General features: G+C 50.5%; 1 protein-coding gene and 1 non-coding gene across 3 annotated transcripts; one reads left to right on the top strand and one right to left on the bottom strand.

Moving 5' to 3' along the window:
* Window positions 1-1212: 1212 nt before the first annotated feature.
* TRNAP-CGG (transfer RNA proline (anticodon CGG)) lies at window positions 1213-1284 on the bottom strand. The gene has a single exon. It is a non-coding gene; the product is annotated as a tRNA-Pro (tRNA).
* Window positions 1285-5050: 3766 nt separating this feature from the next.
* Window positions 5051-16652, top strand: LOC144937596 (bis(monoacylglycero)phosphate synthase CLN5-like). Of its 2 annotated transcripts, none has more exons than XM_078864921.1 (4): window positions 5051-5250; window positions 12899-13106; window positions 13806-14019; window positions 15133-16652. In XM_078864921.1, the coding sequence occupies exons 1-4, from the start codon at window positions 5165-5167 to the stop codon at window positions 15651-15653; spliced, it is 1029 nt and encodes a 342-aa protein (XP_078721047.1). In that variant the 5' UTR covers window positions 5051-5164; the 3' UTR covers window positions 15654-16652. The 2 variants fall into 2 exon arrangements, with proteins under 2 accessions (XP_078721047.1, XP_078721048.1); XM_078864922.1 differs by lacking the exon at window positions 5051-5250 and adding an exon at window positions 8929-9150.
* The last annotated feature ends 1082 nt before the right edge of the window (window positions 16653-17734 follow it).

Here is a 17734-nt window from a genome sequence, read left to right as displayed (position 1 = left end):
TGAACATTGGCTTTACATGGAATACATTTCGTTTTCCGAAATGAGGCGGCCGTCTGTTGCAGTGGAACTAATTTGCGTTACAGCGGAACGAAAACTGATTCACCCGACACCGAACGTGCAGCCGGGTGCGTGCTCAGATGAACGGGGAAAGTGAACTGGGAGTGAATCATAAAGAAAACATCATCTTTTGTTATCTATATATGTAAATATACAAAATCGAGATACATAAAAATCACGGATGCTGAGCAGAGGCCCGAAGGCCCCGAAACGCCAAGCGTCCAGCAACAAGCTGCACCATTAAAGCTGTACTACAGATACGAGTGTAACACGTTCCTTGTACGGGTAATGACGACTTGAGGCCCTTCTCTTGAGATGGCACTTCATTGAAGACACGTTCACTTGACATCAGGCGGAGACTCCCACTGCAACAGCCCCGAGTATCCCGCGCATCTCCCCCTTTTATACCGACACGAGGCCACGCCCCCCTTCCCGAACCTTCTCGCTGACTCTGGACGCTCGCTCCACCGGCAGACTCCACCGTCCTCTTCCGTCACCTGACCACGCACCCTTCTCGAACATTCCCGTAGCCACCAGTCCCTTCGCACTCACAACCGATGCCCCTGTCATTACCTCCCGTAGCCACCAGTCCCTTCGCACTCGCAACCGATGCCCCTGTCATTACCTCCTGTAGCCACCAGTTCCTTCACACTCGCAACTGATGCCCCTGTCATTACCTCCCGTAGCCATCAGTTCCTTCGCACTGTAAGCTGACTCCCCTGTCATTACCTCCCGTGGCCACTAGTCCACTCACCCCACATGTCGACTCGATTGTCATTACAGATGTATGTACGTTGAACTTGAATTAATCAAGGATCTATAACAATACAGTATGAATTAAGCTCACTTCTGCAGGCATGCTGGATGCGGTGGCGCACAGCTATCGAGTGTGCAGGCGGTGTAATTGCGCTGGTGCCCACGGGGCCGGAGGGGGTGGGAGGGGGTGGGAGGGGTGTGAGAGTGCACGTCCACATCGCCACAACACTGGTTGGAGAATTTTATTTTGTTTTATTTTAAAAAGTCTGCCGATGCTACAAAAGTTACAAAGACGACCTCACTTATATTTATTAAAACGTAGCGTGTGTGCGTGCGTGCATAAGCTCTACATATTCGCACAGTAACGCCGATGGTAAAAATAAAAATATATAAGAAAATGGGCTCGTCCGGGATTTGAACCCGGGACCTCTCGCACCCGAAGCGAGAATCATACCCCTAGACCAACGAGCCACGCCATGTACTGTGCCCTTCAGTACCTGAGTTTGACTCGCAGCCACGGCGAATGAACCTGGATTGAGCGACTATCCTCACTTCAATAAAATCCTCTCCCGGTCACGAATCCGCACCGACCAGCCTGGTGAAGTATGGTCATTCAACCCCCACGACCGACACGGCGTGGCGCCTGGGTCTCATCCAGGTGCCACGATTCTACGAGGTCGTAAGCGGTGATCAGAAACACGGCCATTGACAAACATGGACCACGATTTAAACATTAAAGTGCGCAAAGAAGCACGGAGGGGTCGATGCTTGGAATTGCAATGAGAGACCGGAAGAGGTGCAGCGGTGGTGAGATGTTAACGACCTCGCCTAGTATACATGAGGTGGTGGGTTTGATTCTCCACCCGAAGCCCTGTATATTTGGAATTTGCACGTCTCTTTCTCTGAAACATACGAAGGGGGTAACACTTAAAGCTCCCGCACGGATGGATTGAAGAATCCAAAACCCACCACCACCATGTGTACGAAAGCGTAAGGCTCAAAGTTCTGCCACACAGACAAGGTCACGATCCCACTTGCTGTACTGCCACCTTCTGGCCACCACCTCGCAGCCCACCGGGTTTGAGAGTTTCAGAAATATCCACGTGACCCACATCCTTTGGTCCGCCCACCCACCACCCCATGAAACAACTACAATTGTTTTTTGTTGATATTTACCAAACAAATTGATTGATTTGTTGTATTTATATATTAATTTCGGGTCCTATTTAAAAAATATCTTCAGATTTTGTGAGCCGTGTTTCTAATCACGCCCCCTCCCCTCCATCCTCCTTGGGAAGTTTTGAGATCCGCCACCGGTGATGGGTCAACTCAGCCCTCTATCATCATCATACCTGTGGAGTTAGATAAAATTAGTACCACTTTGTAGGAAATGAATGGTGGTTTGCAAGAAGGTCGAACTGGCTCCTGGTGGGAAATGATAGAAAGTTCATCACAGCTGGGGGTATTGCCCTACAAGTCGCTTTATATTCTCTTAGGTTTTTTTCGATAAAGTCACGTAGGTAAAAAATAAAATTAAAAGTTAATAAAAGTAATAATGGAAATAAAATAAAATAAAAAATCACGACGTTTCGGAGGCAACACAAGTCTCCGTCATCAGGTGGGACCGTCACAGCTAAATTTACTGCATCAATTTTAGCTGTGACGGTCCCACCTGATGACGGAGACTTGTGTTGCCTCCGAAACGTCGTGATTTATTATTTTATTTTATTTCCATTATTACTTTTGTTAACTTTTAATTTTATTTTTTACCTACGTGACTTTACCGAAAAAAACCTAAGAGTATGAATCCTTGCAGTCACGAAAGCTTCAAATCTAGAATCGCTTTATATTACTACAGCGTCCCTTAGTGGCGAAAGTGTGTTCCTCACTCTTCAGCTGTAAATTATCTCAGATTGCACTCCAACTGTGGATTGTACATATTCACTACACTGTGGATTGTTCAGAATTATACTTCATTGTCGATGCTACATATTCCCTCGCTCATGATGCCGCTGCTCAGGGCATTTCTGCTGTTACCACTGACGATTGAGATGATCTTGGTGCTCGTGATAATTGAAGTATGAATCTAGATTTGAAGTTTTCGTGACTGCAGGGATCCATACTCTTTGGTTCTTTCGGTAAAGTCACGTAGGAAAATACAATAAAAATAAAATAAAAGATAAAAAAAAATCTAATTTTTATTTCTTTTCTTTTATTTACTTACGTGACTTTATCGAAAGAACTAAGAGTATAGTATTGTTACAATTCATACTTACACCAGCATTAGCAGCCATGATCAATCCACTGCTGGATAAAGGTGTCTTCCAAGTCGTAGCCACCATACCTCATGGATCTGATGTAGCAGCAGCTTGTTCCTGATTGTGCCTATTTCCTGTTTTCCTCCATAATCTGATTTGACTTCCCACGCGTCTACCGCAAACGAGCACAGCATTTGTTTATGGGGTTTTATTACTTGCGAAAGGGCAGGTAACACGGACGGAAGTCGTAGATATAAAACCACTAAGCACGCTTATTGCTACGGCAAAGTGTCGTTAGCGAACACATTCAGCCCGGCACGGCGCACATCGGTGATGGTGTTGTGATTCGGCCCCTCGCACACCCGGGGACGCCTTTGCCTCCCAAATGTTCCACGGTTCTTCTGCCAAACCCCTGGGTCGCGATCTCTGCTCAGCCGGCGTGCGTGCTGCAGGGATGGCTAACGTGTTAAAGCGATGACTAGCGTGCCTATAGGCATGGCTCACGTAATGCAGAGATTACTGGCGTGTTATAGGGATGATTTGCGTGCTCTAGGGATGGCCAGTACGCTTTATAGATGGCGAGTTTTGCTGCAGGGATGACTAACGTGTTATAGGGATTGCTAGCGTGCTACATGGATGACTAACGTGTTATAGGGATTGCTAGCGTGCTACAGGGATTGCTAACGTGTTATAGGGATGGCTTGCGTGCTACAGGCATGGCTAACGTGTTATAGGGATGACTTGCTTGCGTGCTACAGGGATGACGAGCTGTTAGGGGTGGAAACACTTTCATTTCTCTAAACGATGGGCTTCTGGAAGCCTCTGGCAAGTCGGGTCATGCCAAGTTTTGATTATTCCAGCACCAACAGACATCGCCACTGTCCCCGTGGGGCGAGGGGGGTTGGTGTATCTCAGCCCTGGCCACGGTGTAATACGATAACATCGAACACCCCACACACGAAATTACCGATCAAGAGATTCGCCCACGTATATGGAAGAGAGTTAGGCTTGACATTGGTCGCAGGGGCTGTGTGTATTTAGCCCCATGTCCCCCCACAATATGTGGTGGTTCCACTGCCACTTAAGGTTGACACGCACAACAAAGACAAAGCTCCCCCGGCACGTAAATAGACTTTCGCGGGCTGTCTGGGCAAGTGCTGCTGTTAGACGATGCCACACGAGGGACCGACCCAGTGACGATGTTTACTACACACCGAGCCAGGCCCAGAGGACAAGTTTACATCTTTCATTCACTCTTGTTGTTGTTGTTGCTGTTGTTGTTGTTCGGTTGTGAGCGGGAAATGTAACTGGGCGGGGGTTCGTTGCGCAGCGTGTTTGCAAATCACTGCGCGCCGTAGCAGCCGCAGATGATATCGGAACTCGACATCCCACACACTGAATGACCGCTGACACACACACCTACACACACCTACACACACACACGCCTACATACACACACACCTGCACACACACACACCTACACACACACCTGCACCTACACACACCTACACACACACACCTACACACACGCCTGCACACACTTACGCCTGCACACACACACACACACACCTGCACACACACACACCTGCACACACGCCTGCACACACACAAGCATGCACACACACACACCTACACACACCTGCACACACACACACCTACACATACCTGCACACACACACACCTACACACACACACGCCTACACACACACACCTACACACACGCACACACACACACAAAGATCCCCCGTCTAGCAAGTGCACGGCACACGAAGGGGGGGTGGGTGGCCAACACCACGCCCATCCGCCTTTGTCTCCCCGAGTGTCTCACCGCATCGCACCGGGTTGCTCAAATATTTGAGGCTGAGTGGACCTAGTGGAGGCCCAGGACCGAACGCGCTGCACGCCAGCCCCGCGCACGTGACAGGCGGGGCGGGGGAGGCGGGGGGTGGGGGGTGGGGCGGAACCCGCGGATATAAAAAGCGGCGACGTCGGCGAGCATCCGACTCGCTCCCTGCCGTTGTTGGGAGACGGCGTTCGCTTCGTCCACCTGCCACCTCCACCACCACCACCACCTCCTCCATCAACGAACAGCAATGGCTTGGAGGCTGTCCAGCACCGCGCTGCTGCTGCTGATGGTGATGCAGCAGCAGCAGCAGCATCCAGTCACAGCCCAGATGGGGTAAGCGTTCTCACGGCCACTGATCAGATAATACAGTTGTTTTGCGGCCTTTTTTAATCGGAGTGATGGGCTTTGACGTTTGGTTCGGTGAATGCGCGAACGTCAGAAATGCACGGGCGTCACGAGACATCTGCGCTACTGTTACCCGTATGTAACAACGGTGGCTCCCGTCGTAGGAACGTGGAGTGGTTGAGCGTGTGCCCGTAGGCTCTAGGAAGCTGTCGGAGCTGGCAGCTGTCCCCTAAGGAACGCGGCGAATCGAGGCGGCCGCCCCAGGCCCCGCGCTTTGGGGGGTGGGGGGTTAATACTTTCGGTTTTAGTTTGAAGGCATCGGGGGGGGGGGGGGGGCACGCTGGCGACACATTGAGACCGAGGGTGGGGGCAAGGAGGCATTCATCCAGCAGTGGATAATACCGTGGTTGATGCTGGTTATGTAGTGGGTGTAAATGATTTTCTACCCCCCCCCCCCGCTCGCTCCCATTGATTCGATTAATCGTCAGGCAAGAATAGAATGAAGAGTCTATTCTTCTCCCCCCCCTGTCTCATTTGTAACCACCACCTTTGCACTTTCACGTACTGCTGTCCGCACTGTTAACGTGAATTGCAACACGAACACGAACATCCTTGTCACGATCGGCATTGCTCGGTCCACTGCTAGACTAAGCCCCCCCCCCCCCACGTGGTGTCGGTCACGGTGGTTGTTTGGTCATACTTCACCCCGCTGGTGAGTACGCCGAGATGGGAGGGCACATGGCCTGTACTGTATACGGTACAGTATCTATCTGCGTATCCACGCATCTCTGTGTTGTGTGGCATCTGCCTCTATCCGTGTTGATTCTCCCGTGTCCATCCATCCAGATTTGCCTCCCCGTGTCTCGCCGTCTTTGTCTCTTAACTGCCGCGCATTTCCATCTTGCACCATTGCCACACGCAGCAGCAGCACGTGCACGTGCCAGGCTAGGTGCACGCAGCTGTATATCCATCCCCCCTCCCTCCCACCCCTGAGAGTGGGTTTGTGTCTTACGACATTTTCGGGAAAGGAATTCGAATCCTGCGATTTGAGGAAGTGACGGGCTGCTGTTGGTTTGAGATGGGAGGGGTAGGGTGGTGGGGTGGTGGCTGGGTTGTTGGGTAGGGCCCACTAATCTATGTAGCTATTTCGTTCTTTCCAGAAGCGACCTGGCCACAAACGATTGCTCAATGAAGTGGCTTATCGCGTTGACATTTCTAGCGGTCAAAAACCGGAGGACACGGAGAAAAATCCATGGGGAGAACATGCACGACCTGTATACCAGGCGAGGTAGTTAACATCTCGCCACCGCGGTTGTGTAATAGTGATTCGCCACTAAGTAGAGTTAATTTGGGGGGGGGGCATAGCAATATTTGGTAGTGCAGGGTCCACCCCACTCACCCTTATCACTGACCTTGGGTGGCTAGGTATGTTGATGGATGAATGGCTGTGTGGGTGGGTGGCTGGGAGACTGGTTAAATAGATAGTTGGGTAGCTGGGTGGGTTAGGGCTGGTTGGTTTAGAATAGGGTGGGGGACCTTTATTCTGCCAAGGGCCATTTGGACATTTACAACATCATTCGCGGGCCATAAAAAATTATCAACTTAAAGATTAGCCTGTTATATTTGGTCAAACATTGAATTAACTCGCCCCTAATGTGATGGCTGGAACTGCCAATTGGTTTCGCAAGCCTTATACGGCCCGCAGGCCGGACGTTCCCCACCCTGTGGATAACTTAGCTGCAGGGTATCTAGGCAGATGCCTGACTGACTGGGTGGGCTGGTGACTGAGAAAGTGGATGTGTGGGTGGTAGATTGACGAGTAGGTGCCGAGTTGCCGGGTAACTTGGGGACTGGCCGGCAAGATATTTTGGCTCAATGTTAAAAGTCGTCCTTCACTGGCTTCGTATCTCGGGCACAATCTGAAAGGATTATTTAAAAAAAAAATTCTACCACATTCCGGTTTTACCGGCAACCCACCGAGCCTCGATACCGTGTCAGGAGACTCTGTTGCTGTGGGGGGGCGAATGTGGAAGGCAAGACGTTCTCCATGGTTGGTCATTGTCAATGACGAACCCTTATGAAAAGTATTTCAGACTGTAAGGCTCTCCTGGATATACAAGTAGCCTAGGGGGGTACAGAATTATCCCCTCCCCCTCGACCCCACAACTTTTCTTGGGCGGTAGCTTCTTGTATGACAATTGACCACAACAATAGATATATTTTGTGGTCCCATTTTTTTCTCTTCTCGTTGGCATTGTTTTCTGCCAGTTCAGTTTTGTTTGCTCCATTGGCATTAGTTCAAGGTCGGCCTAGCGTTTGCGTGAAAAGTAAAATAATTATCAATTTTCGCACGCACGTCTCGATGCCCACATGGCGCGCATCAAAATTGCATTTAATCGCTTAAAAATAGGTTCTGCTCTTAATTTGGCTAAATTTCAGCTCTTAGAATTAAACAATGGTTCGACTTTCACACGACGAACTTTACTCCGTGTAGCAGAGAGGGCGGCGAAAGTGCTTCCCTGCCCTCTTACACAACGTGCAACGGAGGTCGCTCGGAGGGATCTCGGACGTAGCTCTGTAAAATCTGCTTCCTCGGGCTGTCTCTGAAAGCACCCGGCCATGTTTTTCATTCCGTGACGCCGATAGTGCAACTGCTCTAAACCGGGTTCAAAGATACAGAAAACATGATAAGATCAAATAAACATTATTTGGGTCTTTCGGTAAAGTCACGTAGATAGGTTCAAAGAAAATAACAAAAAAATAACAAAAAACTACGACGTTTCGCTCACGCACCCGCTCACCCGCCCGCTCACTCACCCACCCATTCAATCTCCCACCCATTCAATCTCCCACCCACTCGCTCACCCACTCGCTCACCCACTCGCTCACCCACTCGCTCACCCACTCGCTCACCCACTCGCTCACCCACTCGCTCACCCACTCGCTCACCCACTCGCTCAACCACTCGCTCAACCACCACACTGCAGGACAAAACACGTATCATTCCGCTTCTTCCCTTGCACTGCCTCACCCTGGAATCCCCTCATCCTATCATCTCTTTGCTCCCAATCTCTTAAAATAAATATCCTAGTTTAATTTAAGACAAGTGTTGCACTCTCACAGAGTACAACTTTTATAATAGTGCTGCTTGTTGCTGGTCGCTTGCCACTTTTGGGACTTTGAGCGTGCGCTGAAAAAACTGTTTCAAACAAACAGACCGAGCTGAACTTTGCTCGCCTGCCACCAAGCGTTCTAACCATTGCGACCAAACCAAGCCATGCAACGCTTATCGAGCGACGCTCTGTGGGTTACCCAGGAATGAAATAATGACGTAAATTTCGGCAATAGTCATAGGTTCTCTTTACATTTTGATGCAGGAAAACGAAGCCTGTGTAACACCGGCTTGGCCAAGATATTAATACTCTGCCAATAATTTCTCCGGGGTCGATAAAAATGCATACCACTTTGTGGGGAAGTCAACAGTGGATGCCCTATGGATGGAGAAGACACTGCTTATGGCTATAAACAGGATACAAACTGCTGACTACGTTCAGTAGTAGAAAGCCTCCTTTGGACTCAAACGGCCTCCGTCGGCTTGCAAAGTGCACCGGGAGTGGTGGGAGGTGGGGGACAGCGGAGGAGGCGAAAGGGGGGGGGCTGTAAGACTGGCGAAAACCGCAAGAATCCACGCACACACCCAGTGACCTCTCGCATAACAACCGTACAGTACGCATTTCCCCCTCGTGTTGATCTTAATAAACAATAAAAAGACGCATTCTTCGTACTGTGCTTCTACGGTGAAGTCTGCTCAAGTGATGCTCACCACCCGCTCGGGTGTGTTGTTGGGAGGAGTACTGGACCGTCCGGCAGTGGACGGACGCAGGTGATGTACGTGCACTTCTCTATCCACTGCTGGACCAGGACCTCCCCACGGTGCTTGTCGGGTCGGAGTTCATATTCTTAGGTTTTTTCGGTAAAGTCACGTAGGTAAAACATTAAAATTAATAAAAGTAAAATTAAATTAAAATCACGACGTTTCGGAGGCAACGCAAGCTTCCGTCTTCAGGTGGAACCGTCACAGCCACGACAGCTGTATCAAGTAAATGAGAGATTGCAAGAGCTACCACTCCGTATATATAATGGTTGGAGAGGGGGAAGGGCCAAGTACGGCACACTTTTTATTAATATGGTAAGGTGAGGCTTAAGAGGCTGAGCCTTTGAGGTCGCAATCGGAGTTCGTGTTTGCCCGACCCATACTGCACCACACCAGAGGTCGCAATCGGGTACCCGATACCCGTACCCTACCCGATACCCGGTGCGGCCGGGTACGGGTAGGCCGTGAGTCACTGGTGAGTCACCGTTTGTCACTCATTTCCCAACGTCTTGTCTCTTCTCACAATTCAAGTTCCTAGAATCAACCCACCCGCGCCTGCAACATGGCTTCATCCCAGAGGTCGCAATCGGGTACCCGATACCCGTACCCTACCCGGTACCCGGCCGGGTATCGGGTACGGGTAGGGTACGGGTACCCGTTTGCGACCCTGGTGCGGCCGGCTACGGGTAAGGAATCAAAACCCATTTGCGACCTCTGCACCACACTGGTCCCATGCCGGTCGGAGGCCCGGGACCGGTTGGGACATCGCTCGCAACTGATGTTCGCCGTGGCCAGCGATGGGTTCCAAGGTCACTGGGTTCGTCGTGCAGTGTGCGACACAAATATAGAAAATTCCCTTTTCCCTGTTGGGCTTCGCCGAGTCTCAAGACTCATTTGGAGGAGGGACCAGCTGCATTGGGAAGTCTGATCCTTTCACTAAGACATGGGTCAGCCAAGCTGTAATACTATACTATATATAATTGACATTCATTTTTTAATTTTATTTTATCAGGTAAGGCCCACTGAGCTACATAGCTCTTTTCAGAAGCGACCTGGCCACAAATGACAACTCAACGAAGTGGCTTATCACGTGGAAATGTCTAGCAGCCAAATACTCTAAAGTCTAAACACACGTTTCTAAATGTGGAGGGAAAAGCAGGAGGACCCAGAGAAACATCCACGCGACGACAGGGAGAAACGTTGATGCTCTAAATATACAGGTGTCAGGGTTGGGGTCGAACCCATGACCTCCTGCACACCAGGCGAGGTAGTTAACATCTCGCCACCACGGTGCCCCTCTGACTCTCCGCCCTCCCCATCTCTCCTTCAGCACTTGTCAAGGACTTGTTTGTTCCCCTCTGTTTTTGCTGTAACACCACGAGAGAAGGGTGATGGTGGTGGTGATGACAGCGGTCACGCGTTTATTTATTAAACTATCAACCATAACCAGTTTCCTTCCCATAAAAGAGACCCTGTAGCCGAGGGGTTGGGATATTGCGCATTTTCCCGGCTCGTGTCACACAGTTACATCATCCCTCTGGGGTCTATAAAACGAGCACCACTTTGTGCAGAAGTTGACCATGGTTGTCTTATGACTGGATAGACTCGCACCCGCCATAGAAATGTGGAATTTCCACAACTGGCTCTGTAGGGCTGTATATTTGCCATGAGCACCATTTGCCTCTGCCTCTGGGTTGTTTGCTATTGATGAATTCTTTTAGTTTGGGAAAAATATGAAGCTATCCACGTATACAAACACAGACAAAACTTTAATCGAGAAGAAGGATGTGATGAACCACGTAACATTTTAACTGCTATGATTTTCACTCGCCCACTCGGTTGTCGTCGTCCGATTACGACTTGTACTACGAGTCCATTTACTTGCTAATTTCTCTAGCCCCACCCGTCCCTGCACGCCACAAACCCTCCCCACCCCCCTCTCCCCTGTGAACTCCCACAGCCAAACTCCTTCCCCCCCTTCCCTCTCCCCTCCTGCGCCTATATAAAGCCACAACAGCGGATATTTTTTTCTCACCTGAAGGCGGAAGCTTGTGTTGCGACCGAAACGGCGTGTTTTATTTTATTATTTTTTTCTATCTACGTGACTTTACCGAAAGAACCAGAGAGTACGTGACAAATACTTTAAGAAATGGGACAAAACCCCAAGCCCACCAATAATGCTGACGAAAAGCAGCAACATAACCAATGTGCCTGAATAAGCCACCGTATACAACACAAACAGCGAGTCGAGACAAGTGTAATATATGATGAATCGCTGCCGGGGTAAATGGCATTTGGGGATTTCCCTAAACTTTCGTTTTTCTCTGCTTTGATCATAGCGACGCTGCTCGATTTTGAGCAGCAAATGTTTGCATTGTGTGTTCCTTTTTTAAAAATGAGAATTTTGTGCGGTGTGTAAAAACATCAGCACTGGGAAGACAAAGGCGGCCGGGCATGGTATTGGCCACCCACTCCCTTGTATGCTGTGCTGGCTGTCATCATACTTGCTCGCTTAACCGTCCTTGCGGCCGTCTGGAACGCTCTTCCGATATTAGGAAGCCACTGGGAGCTATGCACTTTTAAATCGAAATAAGAAAACTGATTTCTTTAGAACTGCTTTTTGTGTTCAGTTTTTCTCCTTCCCCCGCACCTCCAATTAGCACTGTCGGCTACATACGGTGCGAAAGTTCAGCATACTCGTGTAGTGTGGTAAAATACGCGGTGCGTACTGTAGGCCGAGGGCAACCGAGGGCAGGCAGGTGCACGTGTGCAACGGGAGGTTGCACGAGCAAACCTCCACCCCATTAAGGGGAGAATCGGGTGCAGACGGGGTCGGCCCGGGGTTGCACGCTGACACTGGAGGTGTTGCCAGGGAGATGTGCGATAAGGGGCGATTGATGGCCTGGCAGGCGCCAGCCTCTCTGGCCCTAACGAGACACAAGGGAGGAGCTGGATCATTGGGAGGAGGATATAAGGAGGCGCGTGAGAGCGGAGCGGGAGTTTGGGTTGCTGGGACCAAGGTGAAGACATTCTCGCCGCTGCCGAGTCGCCGGGCGGGTGATGGTTGATCCCCCCCGCTCGGATCGGACGATTGAGTGGGTCTGAGGGAACGTAGGCGAGGGCAGCGGCGCAGAGTGAGCGCTGCTGTGTGCAAGCCTCTGTGTGAGCGCTGCTGTGTGCGAGCCTCTGTCTATGTGCGGAGCTGTGAGTGCGGAGCTGCTGAGAGGAATAGCTGCCGCAGGCAGGTTAGCGAGGTGTAAAGTAGATAAGGGAATAGTCAACAAAAGTGACCGTATAGACTATAGACAGAGACAGGAGTGCCTACAACTGGTGCAAGAATAGAGTAGTAAAGTGTAAGCAGGTTGACTTGTAACAACGTGTCCGACCTAAGTGATTTTACAAGACACTACACATGCTTGCCCCTTAATAGAGGGTGTTTTTTGGGTTAGAACGCGTAAATGTAAATGTGGTGTTAAACCCGACACAGACAATTAGTAAGGTTTGTCATGTAAACAAAACACGTCAATTAGGGACTAGTTCAGCACACCGGTGTGTTTGAGAGTTAAACCCACAACATTTACTTTTGACAAACCTTGCTTCTGGGCTGTGTCGGGTGGTGGCGGATTTTAATGACGCATTTATATTTACGCGGGCGAACTCAAAAAAACCTGGATAACATCGATCGCGAAAGCCTACTCCGTGTTAAACATACTTGCCTCTTGCTGAAGGCCACGCGTGGTGGGGGGGGGGTTGTTTTCGCAGGCTGGACAAGACTCCCTCGGTGGACCCCCGGTGCCACGCCCAGTCTCCGTTCTGCGCGCGCGGCCGTCGAGGTGGCGGCCTGCCCACTGTGCAGCCCGAGGATGGCCTCGTTGTGTTCCTGCTACGCTCAGAGGGCCTGGGCCGCCACCACGAGCCCTTCCTGTCCGAGCTCCAGAGCCACTTCCCTGGGCTGCAAGGCCTGTGGAGTGTGAGTCGCTGCCCTTCGCTTCCCTGGGTGTGGGCGGTTCGTTGGTTAAGGCGCATATATGACGGTTGATGATGCGACCTTGGCAATACAAGTGTAGAGGTGTAGTGGGTGACGTCACGCTCGCCCTCAGAGAGTGGCGTCGCAGAACGTGACGTCAGGCGGACCTTGGGGGACGGTAACGTCATGCCCCCGGGGGAGTATTTAAAGGGGGACCCGGGATGTAACCGGGTTCGTCGGGGGTAGGAGTGGGGACTCGGGGTAGGTGATCCTCACACGAGGCTAGGGGAGGCTTCTCCGCCCGACCGGCCGAGGTGGGGCTAGTCCCGGGCCGGGGCAGGGTGGAGAGCCGAGTTAGCCGGGGTGTAGGGATCACAGTATAGGCTAGGGGGGGTTTGGTTCGGCGTAAGCCCTTAACAAACTTGGCATAAGCCCCTAAACGCAACCTGCCTCGGAGTCGTACATTGCCCCGCAACACAAGTACAGCGCTTCATTTCTTCGTTAAAAAAACCCAATATTTTTCGGGTTGCTTGGAATACTGGAGAAAAGCACGTGGCCAGTGGTAGCCGTGGCCATAGCAAGTGGTCTACTAGATGTGGTGTGCCAGGCGATGGAATATTTTCTGGGTTGCCAACACGGACAGACACATCCTGAAATTAATATTGTTCTCGCCCCTCACCACCACCTCCCCTCACCGCACAGAGCTACCGTGAGTCCCTGGGGTTCTACAGTTTCCTGATGAAACGCAATTTCACGCTGAGCTGGGACCCCCTGTTCGGCACGTCCTCCGGCGCGACGCCCCTCCTGGACAAGGGGGGCGACCCCATCTGGTGCAATGTAGGGGCCTCCTGTTTCACCTCGGTTGAGGGTGGCTCAATGGAGGCTACGAGCGTCGTCAAGGTGGCCGAGATGACGGGTGAGCGACGTTTGCGGTTCAGGGTCCCAGCACCCATCCCCCGCCCTGCCACCGCTGGTGTTTTTGATCGTAAATGACACTCGCAGTGGGCATTAACCCTTTCCCGTTCCGAGACGTCTGCAAGTTGGAGGGTGGGGGTCCCGTTCACCGCTGAATCTGGGAAGTGGCTAAACGTTCAGTTTATTTAGAGAGACGAAGCGCCGCTGGTTTTGAAGACATTGAACTCGCCACAGAAAACACGACTGCACTCTGTGATGGCTGGCGCCAAACTGTGCCACGCCCTCCCGCATAGACTTTTTTCAGCCTCGGTCCCAATAGTTATTTTTTCTTCCGGTTACATTCCGATGAACTTGCACGTACGTCATCAGAACAGAATCGGAAAGAAAACTGATGACGTATATGTACGTCATCGGAATGGGAAAAGGTTAAATGCCCAATGTCTTTATTTGAGAACGGTGTAGGCCTTGTGTGTACGTGTGCTGGTATTACGATCCGATTTTGCCAAGTTTGAAAATTGGTCGCGAATTACCCAATTGAGTAAAACCCAGTGTAGAAAAGTGGAGGGACAAAGGAGTGTAAATAATTTTTAAATGGAACAAAAACAAATTATACAAGCGAGGTGATGATCCAGTGGTTGAAGAATCTGAGCACTTGAGATCCTAAGTACGAATCCCTTGACATCGCAAAAGTTGATGGAAATAACAGAATAAATACCGTATTTTCCGGATTATAAGATGGTCCGGGACAGTACGACGTACCCCAAATGTTTTCAGAATAAACATTCTCCTACTGAATACGGGAAAGAACGGTGCAGAGTATAACGATCCTAAATATAGAGTGGACGATGCGAAGAAAATCTGTATTTTTTATTATCGGGAGAATTCGGTACCATGGAGAACCGTCTTCAGGAAGATACTTTATGGACACGCTGCATTACAATGGGGGGGGTGGACGGAGATGTCTTCCTGAAGCTGATGTATTATCTGGATTACACGACACCTCTAAAGTTTTTATTCAAATACAGGTTGGCGTGGGGGGAGGGGTAAAAAATGCTGTAGAACGTGGTCATTTTTAGCGATGTGAATTCTTCACCTGCTTTGGCTTGTCCCACAGGTGAGAATTTCAACCAAATGGCCGCCTGGGTGCAGTCGCAAAACGCCACCGCGACGCCCTTCGACCTCTGGACGGTCTACAACGGCACGGGCAGCAACGCGACGGTGCAGTTCGACGCGCGGGACAGCAACGGCTACGTGCAGGGCGTCATCGCGAAGCTCTCCTCCATCGGGGCCAATTTCATCGGGTCCGAGACTGCCAGGAGGTCACGGCTCGCCCTCTACAGCGACGCAGCCAAGTCCCTCGGAAACGGCAGCGATATCTTCGGCCCCAAGTCGAAGCAGCAGGTGCTGGCGAAGGACATGCTGAAGTTCTTCAGCTACTTTCGGCCGGGCCAGACAGCCCTGCAGAGGGCCTTGAGCACCATTGGTATCTGCGTCGAGGTCATGTACCACAAGCGGTTCTTCATTTACCGTGACGACACGTACTGGCAGCTGCAGATGATTTACCCGTACTTCTCTGTGACCGATGAGTTTTGGCCGTTGCCTAAAGCCGCCTACGAATATCCCTTCCTCCTATAGTAGCCCCCTCTTCTCGCCCTTGAGCACATTCGCAAGGAGCACTCAAAGAAATGGCTACTCGCTTGGTTGTCGCCAGAGGTCGCAATCGGGTACCCCGATACCCGTACCCTACCCGATACCCGGCTACCCGTACTCAGCCGGGTACGGGTACCCGTTTGCGACCCTCGTGCGGCCGGGTACGGGTAGCCGCACGTGACTCACACCAACCAATGAGTGAGAAGGCCCGTGAGTCACTGGTGAGTAACCGTTTGTCACTTATTTCCCAACGTCTTGTCTCTTCTCACAATTCAAGTTCCTAGAATCAACCCACCCGCGCCTGCAACATTGCTTCATCCCAGAGGTCGCAATCGGGTACCCGATACCCGGCTACCCGTATCCGGCCGGGTACGGGTAAGGAATCAAAACCCGTTTGTGACCTCTGGTTGTTGCTTCTTTGTTTTGTGACCCGCCTGCAGTGGCTTTTGCAGCCAATAGCAAGAGAGAGACTAAAACCACGTGTTATGCACACGCTGTTCTGTGACATTTTGCAAACGTGCGTTTAAATCTTCGTAGGCATGTAATCGGCGATGATGAACGTTACGTTGCCATGTGTTCGGCAGATTGACAAACTATGGCGAGTACTTGTCGCGCTGTTCCATGTCGCCAAGATTTTGGTTGATGCTTTTCTTAGTTTGTCATATTTTTCCATCGGGTAAGAATCTCATAGCAACATAACGTTAGACTGAAACGTTGTTTGAAAGGACTAATGGGGTTAACATGTTAAGCCTTGCTAGGAAAATCACAGAAAATAATGTTTGAAATGTATATCAAATGACCATTGCAGTTTGTGTGATTTTACTTTTTGTTTAACTGATTTGTGTAACCTGTGGAAATCTGTGGCTCGTGTAGTCGGGTAACGTTTATTTTCAGTTTTTTAACATATGATCTAATTGGGCTCCTGGAAATTAAACCTTGTTATTTTGTATTGTTTTTCTCCTCAATAAATTACAGGAGAACGAATACCCCATGTGCGCTTCTTCTAAGTTTTACGTGATTTAATAATGACATCGAGTGTGATTAAGTACAGCCAACCATTCTTATTCTGCTCATAGCCAAAGCTTACCCCTCTAGCCTTCACCAGCTGTTGGAGCAAGTGTTACTTGCGAGCACCTACGAAAGCCAACGTGGCACACGAGGGCATGGTGTGGCTAGCACAGGGGTCGGCAACCTGTCGCTTCAGAGCCACGTGCGGTATTTGGTAAGGACCGTCAGGTATTCACATGCATTTCGGCTCTGAATTATTGAGTTTGCCGAATTCTAAACAAATCGCTCGTTATTTCGGTTCCAGACCCCTGGTCTAGCACCATACCCAGCCGATTTTGTCCCCTCTCCCCCAGTGGTGATGTTTACACACTGCACCAGGTACTCCTTTAAGGCCGAGACAATGTGAACCTGTAAGGCCCTGGGAAGGTTCTGATATTCGACACTGATGTTGGCCGTGAGCAGGAAGAAACTGGTTGCCGGGTTCATAGCACAGTGTGCTCACCACTCCACTATCACTCCCCACAAAGTAAACCACAACAACAACATTTGCCACTAAGGTGGTGATGTGACCTCGGCACCTATGTCAGGCCAGGTCCACTTGTAGACCACAAGTGTCGAAGGCTCGGTGGCAGGAGGAGGTCACGGGACAGACCCCGGTGCCATGGGTTGACTGAGATGACTGGCCGATGCACCAGATGTGCCCCCTACTGTGCCAACTTGCAGCATTTTAGCCGCTCGGCGCTCTGCTTGTAGTGGGCAAACACACACCCACACACTTTAAAGAATACTTTGTATTATATGTGAAAGATGTTTTCCTATTGAGGCCTCTGTGTCGTAGGCGAATGTGGGTTACTAGTCACGTGTGTAAGAATTGAATGTGGTGTTTGTACGGTAATTCTAGCTGCGGGTTGTACCGTGTGTTGTTCGCACCTTCGATTAGCGTGGTTGGCTACGAACGATACAAAAGAAGTTCAACATACGTACAACCAGAACCGATAAGAACGTGCTGCAGGCACGGACATGCTTCCTGGTTCACAAGATGACAACTAGTTTTCATA

Source organism: Lampetra fluviatilis, chromosome 19, assembly GCF_964198595.1.
Source record: "Lampetra fluviatilis chromosome 19, kcLamFluv1.1, whole genome shotgun sequence".
Taxonomy (NCBI): domain Eukaryota; kingdom Metazoa; phylum Chordata; class Hyperoartia; order Petromyzontiformes; family Petromyzontidae; genus Lampetra; species Lampetra fluviatilis.
The sequence above is the reverse complement of the archived record's forward strand: the minus strand, read 5'-3'. Positions and strand labels throughout refer to the sequence as shown.